The sequence below is a fragment of the Seriola lalandi genome, unplaced genomic scaffold, assembly GCF_002814215.2.
Source record: "Seriola lalandi dorsalis isolate HSWRI2012SDOR001 ecotype SW California unplaced genomic scaffold, Sedor1 jcf7180002054671, whole genome shotgun sequence".
NCBI classification, from domain to species: Eukaryota; Metazoa; Chordata; class Actinopteri; order Carangiformes; family Carangidae; genus Seriola; species Seriola lalandi.
In genome coordinates this window covers 215,030-236,988 of record NW_019525224.1, presented here as the reverse complement: position 1 = coordinate 236,988, position 21,959 = coordinate 215,030, and the positions used below count along the sequence as shown (strand labels likewise).

The 21,959-nt window shown below is 41.0% G+C and overlaps 1 protein-coding gene and 1 long non-coding RNA gene across 4 annotated transcripts in view; both read right to left on the bottom strand.

The window, feature by feature from the left end:
- The window catches only part of bicd1a (bicaudal D homolog 1a), a 28,127-nt gene extending 10,454 nt beyond the window's left edge, over positions 1 to 17,673 (bottom strand). For all 3 annotated transcript variants that reach the window (XM_023421329.2, XM_023421330.2, XM_023421327.2), the window contains exons 1-2: positions 17,416 to 17,673; positions 792 to 1,004 (exon numbers count right to left, since the gene is read on the bottom strand). In XM_023421329.2, the coding sequence (XP_023277097.1) occupies positions 792 to 1,004; positions 17,416 to 17,631 (429 nt within the window). In that variant the 5' untranslated portion in view covers positions 17,632 to 17,673. The remainder of the gene's footprint in view (positions 1 to 791; positions 1,005 to 17,415) is intronic.
- A 2,881-nt stretch (positions 17,674 to 20,554) lies between these two features.
- On the bottom strand, positions 20,555 to 21,877 carry LOC111666115 (uncharacterized). Its single transcript, XR_002761563.2, has 3 exons — positions 21,866 to 21,877; positions 21,175 to 21,288; positions 20,555 to 20,976 (listed from the first exon to the last, which is right to left on the bottom strand). It is a non-coding gene; the product is annotated as an uncharacterized LOC111666115 (long non-coding RNA).
- Positions 21,878 to 21,959: the final 82 nt, after the last annotated feature.

Here is a 21,959-nt window from a genome sequence, read left to right as displayed (position 1 = left end):
ACCATCAATATGTCGACCAGGCTTATCGGGGAATTAGTTTCCAAATTGAAAATATTGATTTTGTCCAATATGTTTCAAAATCTTGGGATGTCAGACTATAACACAGCAACAAGGGAACCTCACAACACTCCCTGATGAATTTGGTGAATGGGGAGTGTGTGTCCCGTGGGTGGAGTGTTGGTTGTTGTGTGATGAGAGCAGCCTGGCTCACTCTGTCCCTACACATGTGCCGAGCTCAGGGCATTTCACTTATTCCCCAGCTTAGCACCGGATTTGCCCCCCACAATGGGGTCGTGGCCGCTGTGTCTGACCCCGGCTCGAACTTCTGCACTGCCCGACACAGTGGCTGCAGACGTGTCGTGCATGCATGCATAAACACATGCTTGCACGTACGCACATGTAAACTGTTTTCTCTGTGTGAGGTTTGACCCTGCTCTGCCTGTCGCTGTGACCTTTGGCCTTTATCAGACACATGGATGTCATGTAGGTTAATGTGCAGCAAATAAGACATTGTTCTTCACAAAGTTAATACAACCATGGACTAAGCTGCAGATTTTTTTTGTTGTACAAGAGGCATTCAGTGGCCGCACCTTTCAAAATAAATGACATTTTCTTAGTCACCAAACCACCAAACCTCTAATATACCACAGAATAAAAGCAGATGTCAGTTACTACATTTGTGCAGTGCTATACTGAAACAATACTGATGCACATTCAAAATCAATATTCTCTAAATAAATAGATAAATAATGAATGCTACCAATCCCAGCTGTCCTGTTTTAGAAGCTCACCTCTCTTAGCTCCTGCACGAGTGCGTTGAGCCTTTCATTTTCCGCCTGGGCGTTGGATGCCACAGAGCGGCTTAGCGTCACCTCCGTCTGCAGCTCCAACAGACGGCCTGTGTAGTAGGCCTCCTTAGAGGCCGATTCCTGCAACAGCGTCTCCTCATTTGTCTCCCCATCCTCTGCCACCTTACGCTGGTTCGTGTAGGCCTGGCCAAAGGCCTGGGGAGGAATAAGAGGAGGAATGGTTAGAAGATGGGGGCATATAAGATCCTGTCATATAACATCATGAGAGGAGTTGCATCCACTGGCACGTAGAGTAAATCGAGTACATCTTTCACAGTTGACCACTAGGTGTACTCCTGCTTTTCTTTTGACCACCCACGGCACCAACAGCACATTAGGCACAGAGGCTGTCCCTCAAGGATACCTGCTTTGTGTGTGTGGGATGGTGTTTCACTGTGATCAATAGACACACTGTTCCCATTTTCCTGACACAGGTTTTCACGGCACTGAGCGCTGACTTGTCATGATAAAGGACCCGAGGCCTGATTAAGAAAATCAAAGCAGGCATCAACAGCAAAACAGGCCTACCACACTGGAGCAACTGTACCAGACTGTAACAAATCCACAAAAACACTAGTTTTGCTAAACAGTTACTTCATGCAAGGTTGAGAACATATATTTATATTGTATGAACCTGCACCATCTTCCTGACAAGGTTGCCTGAACACAGACACAAATTCATAGGTTGTAACTGCTCCTTGACATCCATGCGGCTGCAGCCTTAGTGGTTCAATAAATACTATGAACCATCCTTCACTTTCTCAGCAGATCAGCAGGAAAAAGATGCGGGTATGGTGCCTGAGGTGGCCTCTGTGAGAGACGATCGATCAAAACAAAATTGCCACATGAAACTGTAAACAGTACAGCATGTACAGTTATTACAACCTTCAGGACACAGTTCCTGGACAGAGTTACTCCACCAAATCGACCATGCAGCTTAAATCATAGGGGAGCCATATTTTGGAATAGATGTATTAATAATTCACAGTCTTCCCAGTCCCGCTTCACCATAACAACAACGTTTTCTCTGTTTGCGATAAATCATTTATAAGCTATAAGAATCCCTTATTTGGAGAAGACATGAGCTCCAGTGTGCAGCTGCCTCCTCTTCCCACTGAATGAGTCATTTTTCATTTTTGTATTTACTGTTGATTCATGAGCTAACAGGTTAAGCAAGCAGCGTGCAGAGTGCTCTTAGATAGGGGGAATTTATTACAGTCAGAAATCTACTTTAGTACAGATCTTGAAGTATATAGCTCTGGCACAGAGAGGGTGGTTTGTCTTGTGGCTGTTTAGCCACTATGAAACTATGTCATGAGGTCCAACCACTGTGCTGAACGCTAAATAAATTGGTGCGTGTGAGTGAATATGATGAGGCGATTTACCAGCCGAGAGATTTCAACGCCACCTAATTAGCTTTATTGACCCCCTCTGTCTGCCACATCTGAGCTGCTGCTTCAATACTCATCACCTGCAAAATGAAATTCCACTTTCACTGTCTACACTGTTCTTTCATAAGGTTCACAGTCACGATCAAACAGCTATAATCTAAGCTCATGCTTTTCCATTCTGTCGATATGAACTCACCATTTATCTACATGCATGTAAACCAAGTAACAAGTATTATTCACTCATAAAGGCACCGATTCCTCCAGTGTGATTCAACAGACTCTTTTGTTTTCCCTTTGAATTACAAATGTAACAGTTAGCATATGAATACGAGCCAGCAATAATCAGTCCAGCAAAACGTCTGTAAATACACAGAACATTTAGCCACCACAGAAACTGTCCTCAAGGACTTGCTTTGTAATGACTAGAAAACTCTCAACTGGAAAAAAAAAAAAAAGTATTACAATTTTTTTTCTCACTTTCCCCTCTCAGTCTCTCTCTGCTTCTCTTGTATTACTCCCTCTCTTTCACACTCTTGTTTTCTCTCCTTGCGCCCTCTCTTTCGCTCTCTGGGGGGAGGCACAGTGTGATTGTGGTGAATGATTAAGTGGGAGGTCCTCTGGAACAAAACAGCTGATTAATTCCAAGCACAGTGTGACTGAATGAGTTCAAATTCTCGCTTCAAATGGGAGGCTGTCGACGTCTGAGCAGGCCCCACATAGCAACAGCTGAGCCCCGCAGGAGGGACGGTGAACGTCTGTCCTCACAGGGCACTGCTGCTGGATCTCCGGTGTCGTGAGGTTGAAGAAGAGAGAGCAGAGTGTGTGAACAGAGCATATGTGTTACTTTAACCGTTACTGTACTGTATGTGCTGTGACTGGTGGCCTAATCAAAACAGACAGGGCTGTTTAGGTATTGGAGTTTTTTCAGTTATTTAGTCTGAAGAATAAAAATCTATATTTCATCTTTGATTGCATAATTGTATGTCTCATAGCACTAGTATTACTTAGTTCACTTTTATTTGTACTCATATCTGTAGATAAATATGAGGCTAGCAGGAAGCTTAGCTGCTTAGCATAAAGACTAGAAACGGGGAATCAAATACGCTTATCTCTCAAAGTGTTGCACACCTGCCGCTGTACAAAAATAAAAATAATTAAAAAATCTTTAAAAATTTAACTTAAACTAAAAAGATTAAACTCAATTATCAGGTAATTACAAATTAAAGAATGAGTAAAGAAGACAGAGAAGTATCTGACTAAGCCCTCTGTGCCAACTTATGATACTGCAGTTTTTAATATTCCACAGTCACATTTTGTCCAAAATTTAGGATTGATACCCAGCCCTATTGATAACCAGGCCGACTGACTGAAAGTCAGGGGCAGAAAAGCCGCCGCAGTTGCAGGCAGTGATTCAGCAGCGACTCAGCCACGGAGAATCGGATGGGTCTCGGATGCGTAACGAGAGGCAGATGCTTTTATAACAACCTTCCTTCATGGGCTGAGCCCCGCTCCTCGAAGTCCGCTCACTCCATCTGCTTACTGCTCCTCTTCAGGGAAATCACAGTGAGCGACACTGATGGCTGAGCTTCAACGTTTGCACATAAAGGAGCACAGTATGCTCCGGCCCTCCTGTTGCTCATTCACTGTACAGCTTCTGGTGGGCTAAAAATAACACTGTGGCAGCACTGCATTTTTCAGGCTAATTACTTGAACAGCACTGACAATACTGCATGCTGTTATCATTATAGTGATGGATCTGCAGTGTTCCTGTGTCTGTGTCCTAACTGGCAAACATAACATGACCAGATAACATGAGAGGAACAGCGTGGAAGATTAAAATTTAATACCATTTCCTGAGGATGATATTAATATGGAGCCACCGATTGGCAGCCTGTCTGGTTTTGTGCACTGAAAACCCCATAATGCATTCAACCTTGAGGCTCCTCAGCCTTCTGTGCCTCAGTGGATAAAGTCCAGACAATAGGGTCCCCTTCTATAGATATTCATCCCTGGGGCCATGGGAAGAGGAGCAGACAGAGGGAACAAACCAACCGCTGCACCAGTGTGTGTGTGTGTGTGTGTGTGTGTGTGTGTGTGTGTGTGTAACCCTGAAATCCTTCCCTGTCTGTTGCAGTCTATAATGAGGGCCCATGGGTGTGAGATCTTGTATATATGTGTGTGTATATACAGCAAGAGTGTATTTTTACACCCAGGAGGGAGAAAACGAGTGAACTATTTCTGCAACAGTAATTAATCTCCACCAAACTTTCATTATTACGGTGACGTATGAGGCCTACCCACCAGCAAAAACAAGTTTATTTATAGATAGCAATACAAAGCTAGTTAAGAGTCCAGACTTGACTAAAAATTTCAAGGTTAGAGAGCAAAGCTTAGAGCGAAATGCACATGATAGAAGATGGAGTTTAACTTCAAATACTGCAGAAATATTGACACAGGCAAGAGTAACAACCATCAACCATTTTTTATTTATTTATTTGTGTCCTCGTGTATTCAACTTCTAGTTAATGTGGATTTTAATTAGATGATCTGGATAATTTAATATTTGAATAATAGCCGTGACACTTAATTAATTGTTAATCACTGCACAGTCACAGATTAATTGATGGATAATGTGACAAGGAGAAAATTAAGAAAGGTCGAGGTTTTTAAATGGTACCGTGATAGATGTGGATTGAACAAACTGTGGTACGCTGTAGTAATCCATCTATGTTTCATAAACATACAAGATGAGAAATGCACTGTTTTTATTGATGGATTAGAAAAAGGAAAACCGCTCTGAATCTTGATCATGAATTGATTTAAATATCAACCAAAAGAGAGCTTGCTCAAGCCAAATCTCTGCTACGGCCATGTTTTGATGAGTAATGGGGAAGCAGAAATCACGGTATTAGTCAACTCATAAGAAGCAAAATTCTTATGGCTGAAACACACACACACACACACACACACACACACACACACACACACAGTTGAGTCCTGTCCAGATGGTCAGCCCAGCCAACCACATCAGGGATTTCAGTACCATGGAGAGAGACATGCAGGGCTGCTGTTGCTGTGAAGTCATGCAGCTGTCAGCGTCATGAAGGGAGCCCTGTGTGTGTGTATGTGTGTTCACTTTGTTATTCACTTGCTTGATGATCACTTGTAAAGCATGCCACAGCACTGTCATGACTGTTTGAGGCCAAGCCAAATAATCCATTTGTAAGAAAAAAAAAACATCTTCCATCAGGGAAAGAACAGCATCAAGTACAGAACAAATGTTAGAGACATAAGTCAGAGGGTAGCGCGAGATGTATCAACCTCCAGTCACAGCAAGACAACACACACGAACACACGTTAGTCAGCAAACAACATTTGTTCCTGACTCACTCACTATTTTTGATGAACACACTCTCTATTTGCAGTCTGTGTAGGTAAACACAGCATGGCAGAATGAGTTCCTAATTCACAAATTGCAGTCTCTCTCTGTGATCACTCATGCTAAATTTCAAATGAATCAGTTGATGCAGTTTCCCTACTTTGGTTCGTGAATAAACTTTACATAATTCTGAAAACTCTCAATGCAGAATGTGCTATTTCTATGTTTCCAAATAACACTGTTCTGCTCTGTGGTAATGGAAAGATTCACTCCTTTGTAAAGTGAGCTAGAGCTTCTATTGGTCAGAACAAGAACAGATTTACTGTATATCTTAAATGGGGTGTCTAAATCAAACCTGCAGAGGCTGACATATTCTGACTTGACACTTGATCCTACATTTCCCATAATGCAACTCAACAGTGTCTTTCATTATATCCACCGTGCCTCCTAACTGTCCACTTCTTTCAAATCCCACACCTCGAATTTCCTATGCAGGCTTTCTCTTTTAAGTCTCAAGCCCAACTTGAGATAAACCTGATGACATCATGATGACATCATGAGGTTTTTTTTTTTTTTCAAACTATACTTCCAGAGCCACAGACGACATGTTCTGTTTCACATATTTAATATCCTAAAGTGACTCTGATGTACTTAAAAGCCATACCCATGATGTGCCATTTAAAGCGTGTTTATAGGAGACATTGCTGTGGCATATTTTGCCCTTTAACAAGGACACAGAAATGTCCCCATGTGCTTCTCAGCCACAGGGAAAAGTGCCAAGTCAAGAGATCTGTCATCTATAAAAACACACAATCACATTTCCACAAGCGAGGGGAAGCTGGGTAATCACAGCCCAGCAAAAATGGAGGTCAATCACACTAATAAAATTAAAAAATAAAACAGACAAATAACAGTAATTACATTATTAGAAATACATTCAGTAACACAAGCTTTGCATGCATAAAATGTATTTGTTTGTTAATGTGCTTTAAGCCCCCAGGTGTCCTCTACTGAATCCACAGAGATGTTTATAGTTTATTATTGTAATGCTAAGAGCCCAGGAATGCTCTGCTGCACCATTTAAATCCTTTACTTTAATTTCCTCAGCTGATAGAAAGCTCTTCTGTTCATGAATTACTGTCTACACAAACACCGAGTGTGATATGAATGTTTTTATAGATACTAAAGAAGGTGAATGTGAATTGCCCTGCTTTCTGTTCCTCCTTACTGAAATGCTATTTAGTGCTCTGAAGCCTATTATCCCTCTGATAATAATAAGCTATACTGCTGACACTCAGGAAAAATATCTACAATGCAGGATAACAGCAGAAAAATGCCTTAATGAGATTCGTAGTGGAAAATCCATGGCAGTTACAAGAAATCCACAATAGTGTCACATCTGTCCCTTTCTCCCCAACACAATTGTGTACAGTACGTGCTGCTGAGAGGTCTGCCAGGGGACAGGCTGTGTTTTGTAAAAAAGATGTGGCTTGTTAAAATGATTCAATTTGGCTCAAGTCTGCTCATGATAAGAAAGATGCTTGGACTCTCTCCCAGAGTGCCTATCACTAATGTGAGCTCAGTCTACGCCTGGCTGAATGGACATCGAATTGGGAGACCGAGAGGCAGCTGGGCATAAGATTTGTTTGCTGAATCCCAAATGACTCTTTATTTCCTCTCCATTCTCTTCAAATCCACCCTTAGATCCTTCTCTCCCCTGTAAGCCCTGTAGTGTTTCATCAGTTTATCATCTATAAACATAGGGAGCATGCAATTTTATAAGCTAGCTATAAGCTCCGATGACTGCTAGCAGACAGGAAGAAAACCATTAGAGCGCTAACAAACTGCACCAGCTGAAACTGTGTCATGTGTAGCTTTCTCTCTGCTTGGTAATGTAGCCCCAAGGAGATCATGAGCAAGTCGACCACAAAAACACATGGGCTACGCTTCAGGCCATCTCAGCACACAAATATAGATATATGTTCAAAAATACACATGGCTACAGGCACACTCCAACATGCACTCCACTGGTATTCATCCCTGACTCCTGCCATTCATTTGAGCAAAAGAGTCGCCAGGCTGCAATGGAAAATACAAAAAGCGAGAGGAGTGATGAGGACGAGAAGAGGCTTTAATTCAGAGCGCCTTCAACACAGACATACAGAGAGAAGGAAGAAGGGTAAGGGCTGCAGCTAATTATTAGTTTCATTATTAATTAATCTGTCAATTATTTCCTTGAATAATTCATAAGTTGTTTATAAAATGTCCAAAAATTGTCAGACAGTAATCTGACATCAATGAATTTCTTGCACTTTTACTTTAAAAATTACATAATTATTATCTACATTGTTGAATAGTAGATTGACCAACTTGTTCTGGTTCGACTGTTTTTACACGAGCTGAGAAGAAAAAGAAGATGCAAAAATTCCAAAATTCACAAACTGTGAGAAATACAACATTCTGCCCGTACTTTACACTCTCCGCCACGCATTCTATCACCGTTAAATGTCAGTGAGTCCTCAGTGTTACAGCGTTCCTTGCTAACTCATGTGTACTGCAGCCAAATACCATTTCAAAGAGACACTGCAGCCTTGTGCATCCTGAAGGTGCACATGTTTGTGTGTGCAGGTGTTTGACTGTGTGAGTGCGTCAGTGCGAGTGTCTCAGACAAATCCTTGCCCTCAGGGTACAGGCCTGACAAACACAGTGACTCACAGAGGCTCAGAAGTCCATGTAGACTGAAGTAACAGAATAAACAAGGCTAACTGAAAGATTTCTATCAACAAGATGTTTTTCTCCAACATAACAGTACAAATGGCCTTTTATTACATTAAGCTTGAATCCTTTCTTTTCTGCTCCTAATCTCTCTAAGGATAAATTGTTTCTAATACTTTTATCCATTCTTGTCCAGAAGCCTTTAAGTGGTTTCTCTCTCCATCATAATCCTCCTAATGACAACAGACCATTTTCATTTTGATCCCTAACTAAGTGCAGAGTCCCCTCAGTCATTCGACTTCTTCAGGAACTTGCCTGGGGTAAAGAAAAATTAGAACACTAATGTAGAGGGAGTGGAGATTGATCCACTCTGTCTTCTCTTTCTTACACACCACCTCCCTCCCTCCCACCTCCCTATAGTCCTTTTTCCCTTTCTTTGACTAAGTGGTGGAAATATAAAGAGTAATGAGAATGGCACTGAGAAATAAAAAGATGGAGGTGTTTCAAAGCTTGCCGGGTGATTGGTATTCTGTGTCGGAGCCAGCAGACGCAGGGAGGGAGAGACAGAGCGATAGGAGACAGAATAAACAGATAAGATTGTCTCCTCTCTCTGCAGTCGGTCTCTCCCGATAAAGACGACTCAGCTGAGCCAGACAAACACAGGCTGCAATGGAAAGGCTAGCCTGCACCACACATGGGGCCTCGGGGAGACTCAGTGCTTTTGTGTGGCCTAAGGAGAGCATCCATGCCAAACCTGCCGACCTATGGGAATCCTTGTACAGTAAATTACCGGGCACACTGCCGTTGAAACAGGCTATTTGTGTACTGATGCACTTCATCAGGCACGTGTAAATTCTGTTTTTGTCTCGGTGTCACACACACTTTTGTCTTTCTAATCACCTTTTCTACAGCAAGGATTCCACGTCAGAAGAAATTTAGACAGCTCCTATAGGCAAGATTTTATTCACAGATCAAGACTTTAAGTTGCTACTGAAAGTTCTGCTTGATAACTGACTGTTTACAGTCTGTAACCATGCTAGCAGCTCTGTGAGGCTGTGGTGCTTTGAGATACACGCCTATAACAACCTACAACAAAAACATCAGGCGCCTTGGTCTATTTAATTCTCAGGCCTGTCACCTTCAACATTATTGTGAACCTTCCAAAAGCATGTATACAATAGTGGAGCTTCCTCTTAGCTCATTCAGTTTCATGACCTAACTTGACACCAGCTCTCTGGTGATGGAGGACAGGGTCAATTAAATGGCTTAACTAGGGGCTGATTTAATACCTGTCTAAGCCAATACATCCTCTAACAGGGTAAAAGTGACAAAGACAGATCCTCTGACCCTGACTCTGTGTCACACACACCCATTATGAGTGCATGTTTGGGTGTGCACGTGCTCATGCATGCCAGTGTGTATGTGCACTGTAATTGTGATGAGGGAGAGGCTTGTCCTTGCTCTACATCGTCGCTGGATATAATGGCCTCTGGTCATCTAGATAGACGACTTCTCTTCTCTCTGCATGCAGAGATGATAACCGTGAAAAGCTGAAACGAAATCTCTCTGTCTAGACACAACCAAGTCAGAATAACTGGAGTAAAAAAATGTATTTAATTCATGTAAAGAATGACAATAAACACAGACAACAGATGGCACAAGCACAGCTCTTAAAACAATGAAGGCCTTTGGGTTGCAAATACAAAAGTTTTCCTTGTGAGAGGACCGACTGCATTTTTTGCTACGCTTTCAGAGTTTGCAGCACACACAGCTAAAGTAGACGACTAATCAATACAGCAGCCTGCAGGCAGGGGAGTCCTGTTCCCTCTTCCTTCTTACCCACTACTGTATTTCACTGCAGCAAAAAGGAGCTTTCTGAAAAACATAATCTGGGCAGGCCTGAAGGGTCTCTGCAGACTGAACAGCTTCATTAAGTCATTTTCTCCCTCGTGAGACGATCATGAGATTTCAAACGTGGGGACAAAACAAAACAATAAGGGTTAGACTGAAATAAATGAGAAAAATCTAGATGTTTTGTTGACATATTCTATATTATTCTCTAAACAGCGTCCACTCCCCACTTTCTCTCTATCTCCCGTCATCTCCCTTAAGTCAACACAACCATAAAATGCTGAAACAACAAAGAGAACCAACTGATTGGAGTCACTCACCACCACCACTCTATCCTGCTGCCCCTCCCTCTCTGGTCTCAATCACAACATCCGCACCCAAAGCCCCCACCTCTCCTGCTACACATACAGGCAGAGAGACAGAGAGAGAGAGAGAAAAACAAAAAGGAAAACCATACGCACATGCAGGAAAAGTGGTTCTAATGTGTGACTCAACTACAAAGACAAATGACCTTCCCTTCAGGTCTCGACAAAACACACACTCACACAAACACACACACAACCACCCCAATGTAAAAACACCAATGGCCAAACACAGGGACAGACAGGTCCTTATCTCTGTGGTCAACTGCATCCCTGAGCCTGTTGCTGGGGTCACAGGTCAACGCCACCGAACCTGCAGCATTCACAACACAGCAGACCTCCCTCACTCCCTCCCTGAAAACATCACTGTCACTAAATCTGAATGAACAATACTATAACGTGTTAATGGCTACATTCAGTTAACCACTTTGAAAGACAACATCCTTGAGTGAGCTATACATTTATTAAGTGTTGAAACAGTTTTTGCCGGCTGACTACCGTCAAGCAGACGCAACAAGGTGCCAAAACACAATTTCCTGTCTTGTAAAAGCTTCTGTAAGTGATTGATTCAACAGCTGTTCTCTGTTTTATATGATCGTAGAAATCACATTGAACGTGTCAGATGTGTTTCAACATGCACCGATTTCTACAATGCACTCCACGCTACACACAATAGAACGCAGCTTAGCTCAGACATCATACGTTTTCGCTACACAGAGCAGAAATCGATGCATAATTCCCACTTCACTCCAGGGGGTGTGGTGGGGGGGTTGGGGGGGGGCATGAGTGGGAGAGCCATGGGAAATGAGGAGGGGGGATGGTGGACTGATGGTGTAGAGAAAAAGTGAAAGAAGGGAACAGTACCATCTCATGAGGTATTGATTCATCCCCTCCATCCATGTTTACTGCCCTCCTGTACTGAGCCCTGCTAATGTAAAAGAGGAGCAGAGAGGAGGAGGAGGAGGAGAAGAGGGGACAGGAACCTGTAATGCATCCTTTCTCCCCAGTCAGGGCAGATAAATTTACAACCACAGCTGCTCTCATGCCTGGATTATTGTCCCAGAATTTGAGGCCTGATCGAACACACCAGGATGTATGAAGAAAAAAAAAAGTTTAATAAGTTAATGCGTATTCAAGTTTTGGTTTTCTTTTCATTCATTGTCTCTTGTTTCTACAGATTCAGACACCATCTGGTATAAACAGATGTGCAAAGCAGGTTCAAATGTCCCGCTTAGCACCTAACGTTCACAGTCTTGTCTGCTACATTTCCCCAGTTAAAAGTTAACAGTTGGCGAGGGAGATATGTTCAAACACCTCTGGAAATGTCACTCCTCATCTCTAATATATTCAGGATGTGCTGTTCCTCGTTGCACAGGACACAGAAGGTTTGTGGATCAGTGTGACTTTGCACAGGTCATTCACTTGGCTTTATAATTCATTCTGAAGGAGGTTAAGACAAGCAACAGCTTCACACCCTCATCACTGGCCCCTGATGACTGAGCAGTCGCATGATATTAACTTGACTTATGCAGATACACTGTGGAGCAAATCACAGAGGGAATGGAGTGACAGCTAATCAATCATTACAGTATATTCTCATATTATGCTTGCTGCTGTTTCTTTATCTGACAGGTTACCCTTGAGGATAATGCACCATTATAACTTTGATACACTGGGGAATATTTGTCTATGCAGCAGGATTTCAAAAAAGAAAAGGCCAAATCTGGCATCTGTTTACTATTAATCAATTAAAAAAAAAAAAAAACATTTTTAAAGCATGACATTTGTGTTGTTGACACCTTGTTCATCTAACTCTCTTACTGAGAGTTAGATGAGTATTGACACTGCTCATGTCTGTATGTTAAACTTGAAGCTACAGCCAGCAGGTGGTTAGCTTAGCTTAGCTTAGCCTAACAGAAACAGGGGAACAGCATACAGCTAGCCTTGTTCTGTTTTCCTGTAACATAAAGACAATAATTACAATATCTGTAAAACACTCACTTTGGGGGATTATTCTTATATATTGAATGTCTCTTTAAACTTAAATCAATTTTCAAACCTATATATCAATAATTATCAAAATAAAAAAAACAAAACAACAAAGTCTTGAACCCAGAGCACAGCTCATCAGCGTTATGTTCTTTCTAAGAACAAAGACTTCATGCTGAACTGATGAATCATGACTGAATCTTCCTTCTTTATGTTTTTAAAGATACCATGTGAAGAATTTGATGCAGATCTCATTTGGCATTTTTCTCAGCCTGAAGCCTGAAGAAGAACAGAACTGACCTGTGAACTGCCAGTTCTCAACATGTCACAAAAGTCAATTCTTCCGTAGACTTGTAATTCAAAAGAGCTTGTCAACAATATCTGAAAAGATGAGTTATGACAGTATCTGAAATGACTAATTCCTCACACTCCTCTTTGGATTTATATTTTGCAGAGATGTTAGGAGTCTGGGTGACTTAAGAGTCTAACCTCGACATTAGTGAGTGCAGGGTCATTTTCTGATAAAAAAAGTCAAAGGTTTAATTCAACGAAGGAAATAATTTCTTCTGATCTTTTTTATGACTGCAAGGCTGCTCTGCAAGTGTGCTCAATCTACAGATGACTTCACGCCTCAAGAGTGTGATGAAAACACTGTAAGCCGAATGAATACACTGCTCTTCCTACTCTGCAGTGATGGCATCCTCCTCGTCCGGCCCTATCTGAGGTTGATCTGCCCGGAGACAGCACTAACAAGCCTGAACCGTGGGGAAATGGTGTCTCCGACACTGCTTAGGCAGCTATCCAGAGACTTACGGTACATACACACACACACACTCACGGCAATACAAGACATGAGAGAGTGATCGGGCCGGGAGGCAGAGCGAAAGATGTGGAGGGAGGCTGAGTGAGTGAAAGAGCAGGGTGAAGGGAAAATATACAGGAGATGAGAGGATCCTACAAAGCAAGGAAACATTTTTTCTGTTGACAGCTTCCAAAACACACTCTTAGCCTCTTATTTCTGTTTGGGCCCTGCAGACAGCATACAGATTAATACAGCTTTTTCTGAAGTGGTCTGTATATATATAGTGAATATAGATTACAAATAATAAGAGAATAAACAGCATTATGTTGCTAAGATCAGTATCTCATGTCAAGGAAATATTAGTTGACATTTTGAAGACGTTTTTTGTTATCTGATTAGTCGGTTAACAGCAAATAGTTCAGGTCCAATTTTAGTAATTGACTATTCATCTAATGGAGCCTAAATGCCTCTCTTTGTTCAGTTGAATCTCTTTGGGTTTGAACTGCTGGTTGAACTGTCTGAAGATGTCATCTTGGGCTTTGGGAAACGCAATGGGCACTTTTTATTTCTTCATTTCATTTCATTTTCTGACATTTTTAGGCTTGCTTGCTTAATTGAAAAAAATAATTGGTAGATTAATTAATAATGAAAATACTAGTTAGATCCTGCCAAAATTCTCAAGATTGTTCCCATGATGATGGTATTCTGTTGTCATTTCCTTATGTTTTCTATTAAATATAACCAGATGCAAATCGTAGCCAGATACAGACACACAAATGCAAAGTTTGGTACAGCAAGACCAAATGAACCCAGCCGAGGCATGAGTGTGTGCAGTCTGTGGGTGGTGAACGTATGTGTCTATGTGAGCGTAAGACAAGCAGTGCTGCAGCGGGTTGTTCTCCACCAGCTGGGACTTGGATTGAGGGCAGAGGACCAGATCATGCAGGACATACTGTATGTGTGAACACACAACATATGCAAACACAGTAGGAACACACATGCAAAGCTGGCCAGCTTGTACATAGACACATGCCCACACAATAGACTACACTCCATGGGACATCTACAGTATGTCGATAATAAGCCAATAGCAAATACAAGCTTCAAGCATAAAACTATTATTTTGTATGATATAATAGTCTGTTGTCTGTTTTGAGGGTGTAAGTATACAACTATATCCTGTAACACATTGTCTTTGAAAGCTTTTAAAAAATGAATACTGACTGGATGAAACAGAAGATACAATCTATTCTCAAATAGAAAAAAAAGGATGGTGAGACTGTGTAATGCATTTATGGTTTTTCATAGGAATAACTAACAGTCATGAGATAGGCCACTCGGTCCCAAAAGCAATCCCAATTTCTATTTGCTTTCCCCTTCCCTTTTATAATGCACCTCTCCCGAACGCGGGGAGAGAGCAGACATGATGTTATTGTAGTGGCAGGTTTGCGCTCTGCCGTGTGGACTCATATTTATAGAAGTGTGCGACAGGCAGACAGACAGACAGGGACCAGGAGGTGTTTTTCTGTGGAAGTAATATCACCTCCGGAAAATGTTCCCTCCGTGAGACGAGTACAAACAAAGACAGACAGACAGATGGGCAGACAGACAGGTGGGGAAGCAGAGAACACAAAGGGTAAAAATCTAAGTTTTACTAAACATCCACAATCCACTATCCTTATCCTTCCCTCTCCTACTCCAACATCTTCATATTTCTGCTTCTTTGTCTTCCCTGTCTCATCATATCCTTCCCCCCGTCACCCGCCACATCACCCATCCATCCAATAATCCATAAGTGTGAGATATCAGCGAGACAGTGCTCTGCTGCCGTCGGTGTCAGGCTGTCTCTTCGTCTTAACTTGCTGCTGTGAGCTGCACAAAGATCACTCTGATTCGTGCGTGCGGGTCAAAACAAAAATGTTCAACTAGTCAAGCAGTGGAATAAAAAGGGTGCAGGGAAGAAAAAGCGTGAGATGTAAATATATAACCATGCATGTATAATGTAACATGGTGAATGCTACAGTAGCTTGAGCATGTGATGTCATCAATTTTTTATTTGGATCTATATATGCTGAGCAAACCATGCAAAGAAACGCCCACTGATGGAGTCCATTTTAGTCTGACATGCTTTTCACTTTTTCTTGTATCTTGCTTTTTATGTGTCTTTTAATCTTTTGTGGAGGACATTGCCTCGTTTTGTATGAAATGATAGAGTAAAGACTTACAGACTTAAATGAATCATTTCCTCTGTTTTGTCACAATTCAGTTTGTATGTTTTTTGCACTTGCACAGAAACAATGTTGTTTTCATGCAGATGTATTTTTTAATATACAGTGTGGGGGAAATGTATCGCTCATGTGTCTGTGGTTCATTAAGTCAATGCAGGTCTCACATGTTAAAGGGCAACATTTAACTAGTTTTGGAAGAGTGAAAAGAATAAATGAAGACAGGTACTTGGCCCAGGGATGTAATCTTGCAGATAACTGAATAAAGAATGACTATAAATATTCATATTTATTTACAGTAATAGACAGAGCTAACAAAGTTTGTCATTTGGCTTCCATATAATGGATTTCACACATTCTTCAGAGCTGCAACTTATGATTATTTTTATAATCAGCTAATCTGCCAGTTATTTTCTTGATCAATCAATGATCATTTGGTCCATAAAACGTTACAATATAGTGAACAATGTCCATCACAGTATCCTTAAGCTCAATGTAACATCATCAGATGTCTTTTTTTGTCAGAACAATCGCCCAGAACTGATCAATATTCAATTTGCTATAACGTAAGAGCAAGAAAATCAACAAATTCTTACATCCGAGAACCTGAAACCAACAAATATTTGGCATTTTGATCGACTAATCAATTTATCGTTGAAGCTCCAATGTGCTTTAAGGATTTTTGTGCGACTTTTATTTAAGACCAAAGTGAGTGGTTTGTGCACGATCAGAGATGACACTGTAAAAATAATGATGAGGCCTTCTGAGGTGGCAGCACAGAGAAAACATCCCCTTCTTTTTAACACACACATGCAAAAAAAATAAAAAATACAGCCTTCAGCTCCTTCTTCTCTTGGCCTTTTGGCTCTGACATCTCTATAAGCGACCTTGAGCTGTGAAGCCCTGTCAGCATCCACCTCTTGTTGCTGTATGCATGTATACATTAATGAATAAATACAGCCAATTCATTATTCAGGCTGAGTCCCACAGCACTTCTCTCGACTTTGAAGCTTTTGGATGTGGACTTTTTAACGTCGATGTGAACAATATCAACAAATTGTTTTGGAGTATGAATAAATGTGTGTGTGTAATATTGCATATTCACAGAGAGTCTTGCTGTCCTTGTATCCATGCACATTCTTTATGGAAATCCTTATGTTGACATTTAGATCAATGGGGCAACTGTAGTGAACAACTCTGAAGATCCAATTACTGTTAGCTTCTTGAGAAAAAAAAAAAAAAAAAAATCTTGGCAAAACACCAACAGGCTCAGTCCCGACAGAGTTGCCTGAAAGTAATGACTGGCGCCATGCACACACTGGGAAGGAGTCTTGAAACAATGAAATACACTGGTGTGGGAGGTGGAGTAGGGTGTTACTGTGTGCTTGCAGAATCCTGAGCTTGCAAAACAGATATTATGATGTTCAGTGCTGCTTTCTGTAGCAGCACAGAAACATCATGAATTATTCACGTTTTTTTTTTTTTAGAATTATAACTTATTCAGAGGGAATGAAACCTATACCATCATAAAATAAGACGTTGTTATGTAATCTCTATTTGGAGGATTTTCAATTAAATTACATTTAAGTGATATTAAATTATTGCTCATTTTGTTAAGGACCCTTGAGACCACCCAACGACCCCTGTCGGTCCCCATTCCCCGCTCTGGCCCTGCTCCGGATGGCACACAGGTCTACTGATACCCGCTGAGAGCATGGTAACACAACAAGAAACACATCAGTCATAGTGGGTGGACACCCGCTGGGCTGGTGCAGCTGATCCCGCACACCTGACTGCAGTGCCTTCGCCTCGCCACGGTGTGAATAACAGCAACACAACCCGGTCCTGCCTACCTCCTGTAATTGCTCCAACTCCTTCCTGAGAGTCTCTTGCTCGGTCTCCAGCTCTGCATACTTCTGCTTCAGCGCCTGGTTCTCCTCCAGCACCACCAGACCGCACTCCGCAGCCCTGATCTTCTCCCGGTTCGCCTCGGCCAGCTCCTGGGTGAGCCGTTCCACCTCGGCCCGGTACTGATCCACCGATTCCCCGCATCCTACACCGGCAGCCATCGCCCCTCTTTCTCTCTGTGCCTCTGTCTGTCCCCCTGTCGGTCTGCGCCCCCCCCCCCCCCCTGTCTCTCCACCGCTTTGGACAGAGCCACAGAGGCGGGCGGAGGCTGAGAGATACTGAATATCCGCCCCCCCTCTCTCCTGAGAGCCGGTGCAGGCAGGCAACAGAAATATAAAACGAAACTAAGATTATTTACATTCGCCTCAGCGATATCATCAACAGAACTTAATAACTGATAAATAACATTAAGACGACCACAACGGCTGTTAGATGAAGCCTTGCGAGTTAAAATTAGGTCAGTGTTGTTTGTATGACACTCAGCAAAATACAGAGCATCATTTCTGCTTATTCACGGGAGCAAGGGCGCCACCTGTCCGCCACTTTGAGGTACTATCTATCTATCTATCTATCTATCTATCTATCTATCTATCTATCTATCTATCTATCTATCTATCTATCTATCTATCTATCTATCTATCTATCTATCTATCTATCTATCTATCTATTTGCATATTACAAGTTTCTATGAGAACAATAAAAGAAAAACAGAGTAGAAATAAAAAAATCTCAAAACTGTTGAAATTGTGGAATGCAGCTTTCATTAATGCTGGTACAGGTACATGAGCGTTATTATCATATGTGAAACATGGCTGAAAAGAGTATTATTATTTTTAACTTGCATCATCTGGATTTTTCATCCCGATAGATTCTGCTCTTCAGAACTAATCTTTATGAGCTGAACTTATATTTCATGCATTAAAAGCATAATCATATCCAGGCAGCACAACTGGCCGCTGTGCAGCTTTAGTTGTTCATGCGTTTGTGAGCTCTTATGTAAAATCATGTCCAGTTTAGTTAGATCATCTTATTTGTTCCAGTTGGTATCTTTGTAAACCTTATAAAGATTTTATTAACTTTGTTTGTAAGCTATTTATACACGTGTTCAGTCTAATGCAACTCAGTACAACAGCTCTGCCGTAAATTCTACATTCAACGTTATAGGCACCATAAAGTGAGACTTTATGAAATAACAGTTTTATTGGATTATATGAGTTATAGTATACAAACCTCTCATTCACCTAGGTAGACCTTCCTACTTCATAATGTTACAGTTGAAAACAAAATTCATTACTGGCCACTAGAAGCACAGACATTACAGAAATCACACAGCAAATACTCGGACAACTTTAAATTCCCTCATGGGATGTATTCATTTTGTAGAAGTCCTTTATTAATTCCCCTGAATCCATTATACTGAGAGCTCCTATTAGCCAGTGCATCTACCAGAGTACTGTGCAAAATAATACAAGACAAGTGTTATTGACTGGTCCCTTCAATAACCACATGTGGATTGATTTATGGCCCTTTTTCACTAGTAACGCTATTGAGAATTTCACAATGACTGTCTGCTACTATCTTAGAAGACGTTTACGAGAGCTGTAATTATCAGACGTGTTACATCTTTCTCCTTAATAAGTAGGCTACCATTCAGGACAGCAACAATGTTCTACCATTTCCATGTAATGTAAAGCATTTTCATTGTAATCATCTAAGGGAATAGTGTTTTTATGTTTGTGATATTATCAATCATATCATGTTTTCATCTTATAATAAATACAGAACTATAGATGCCAATTTGGAATCACCCACTTTATTATAAAAATTTGATTACAGAAATGAGGTTATGTTTTTTTTGTTTTTTTTTGTTTGATGCTTTCCACCAACTATTTTAATCCTGTCCTCTTTGACCCCGCCCCTGCAGCCAGGAGTACAGTTTATCTTGTGGCTTACACATGCAATAAAGGGAGACATAACCGGGGTGAAAAGTTTAGCCGCGCTCAGAGGCTTGTTAGATGTAATCAGTAATGGTGCTGTGAAGTAAGTTATGATATAGATAGCATTGGTGTGTTATCGTTCTTATAATTAGTAATTATTTGAAAAATGGCCTATGTAGCACTTCTGGGAAAGAAAGTGATGTGAGCATTTCACGTCACTGCTGGAGCCTTCTCTCAGAAGGATATCACTCTCACAGGAAGCAGGTTTCAGGGTAAATGGAAGACAGATATTATTAATGGGAAGGTTGTGAAATACATTTACTGGAACCTTGTCTGTGATATTGATTTCACAAATAAATAAACATGAATTAAGACATTAATATATGGATATTTTTTTTGTTGTTGTCCTTTTTCATTTATGTCACAATTATCTACACACAGATGGGTGGCACACCAGCATCAAGTGTCTCAGGAAGGTGTCGGGCCACCATGTGCCACTAGAGCAGCTCCTTGGCGTTGATTCTACAAGTCTCTGGACTCTCCTGGAGAGATGAACACCGTTCTTCAAAAATATATTTCCTCATTTGGAGTCTTCATGATGGTGATGGCGAGCGCTGTCTAACACGTCAGTCCAAAATTTCCCATAGGTGTTCAACTGGGTTGAGATCTGGTGACTGTGAAGGCCACATCATTTTCATACTCATCAAACAATTCAGTGACCGTTTTCCCTTTAATTTGTCACTCATCTGTATCTCTACAGCCCCAATATATAGTAATACCAGTAATAGTAATTTTTCCCTTTGATCCTATATGACAAGTTCTATAAATTTCCCAGCTGACCCGCCAATAACCTCCATTTACAAGCCCAAATTAAGATAAGGAGAGGTTGTCAGAAAGTCAAACAGATGAACGGTTTATGGCGGTGCAATATCTTATCTCTGACAAGGAAGTGTGGTGTCATGAAAAAAACCTGAAGGCTCTCCTTCACAATAACACAGTGAATACACAGCTCTCTACCAAGAAGCATGTCACAGTATAACGAATGCCCTCAAACCTTGATCTGTACGAATACATCAGTACAGACTTATCACAAGGTCTTTTATTACAAAGAAACCCAGCTGAAGGCTTTCAGTAACCAAGTAGGATATCAACACTGAAAAGTACATTTTATTACTAAATCACAAAAATGCACAGTTGCAAACATGTAAACTTTATTCCAGGTGGACAGCACAGTATATAAAACACATTTTGACAACTGAAGCTAAATATTCAAACAAACAGTTGTCACAGTTTACAGATCACAGTCTACATTTTGTGATTTTGTGTGTCAACTCATTATGATCTTTGTACCACATGTAATCAAAGAAACAGGACAGTGTCATCATTATGGGAATACTGAAGGTCCTATCTCTCTGTCCACAGCGGATCAAAATAGAGAGTTCTGTAATCTGGGGAATGTGTGTTGGTCAGCGAAGCCGGTGTTGTCGTTGTTCCGAGGAACAGCCTCGACTGAAGAGGTTTAGGTAAGCAGCATGGCAGCCAGCAGCACGCTGCCTGCAGCGGGGCCTTCTGTAAGAACAGAGAGAGAGTGCACACAAATGAGAAATAATCCTTGAGAAACAACAAAGGAATCATTGCGTCAGATAACTGCTTTAAGTCAGTTTTCCACTGTTATTTTGTCCCATCAAGCGATTTCACCGGAGATTCCCTCTTTCAACTACTTAATTTAATACTAAATGGACGTTACAGTATGATCAGCAGTGTTACCTCATAATAATGCAGCTCATGCACGGCTGAGTGTACGGGCTGTCTGGTCATCAGCTCCAGATCCTTCAGTGTTTCGGCCTTCCTCCATTTAGCTCTGCGGTTCTGGAACCAAATCTAAAGCACAAACGACGCATAATGAGAAAACATTTAATGAGAATGATATATACTTTCTTCTTAGCCACAGCAGAGAAAAGAAAGACCCAGTTTCATGTCACTTTCTACTGAGAGCAAATCATCCTACGCACTGAAAATAACTGGGTTAAAGATCAAGTCACAATACTGGAGTCACTTTCCCCAGGACTAATGGATTGTTTTGACCCAGTATAAGTGTTTTTTTATATGTATTACTGTTGGGTTATATTAATTATTTTAAAATGGGATAGAGTCAAATCTGACTTTAAAACTGTCACAAATGTATTGTTAGTTGTACAAAATGATTTGCATATGACACAGAAAACTGCTAAGGATACAAATATCATTTCAATTATTAACACATAGTGATATGTAAGTTTAAATAGAGCTAGAGCAGATTGTGACCGTCCTTGTCCATATTTTATTCTCAATAAATAACCTGACAGTAATACAACACCAGCTCAAAAAAAAAACAATATCTTGGCTCAGACAGTTTTATAACCGAGATAGCAAACAAATTGCCCCAGTCATTTTTAGTGTGCATGTCAGTTTTCAGTACACATCGTCTCATCGTGTAACATGTCATTTATCATTTTGAAGGTAATACCTTAATACCATTACTATTGCTCCACTGATGACATTTTAGTATTATC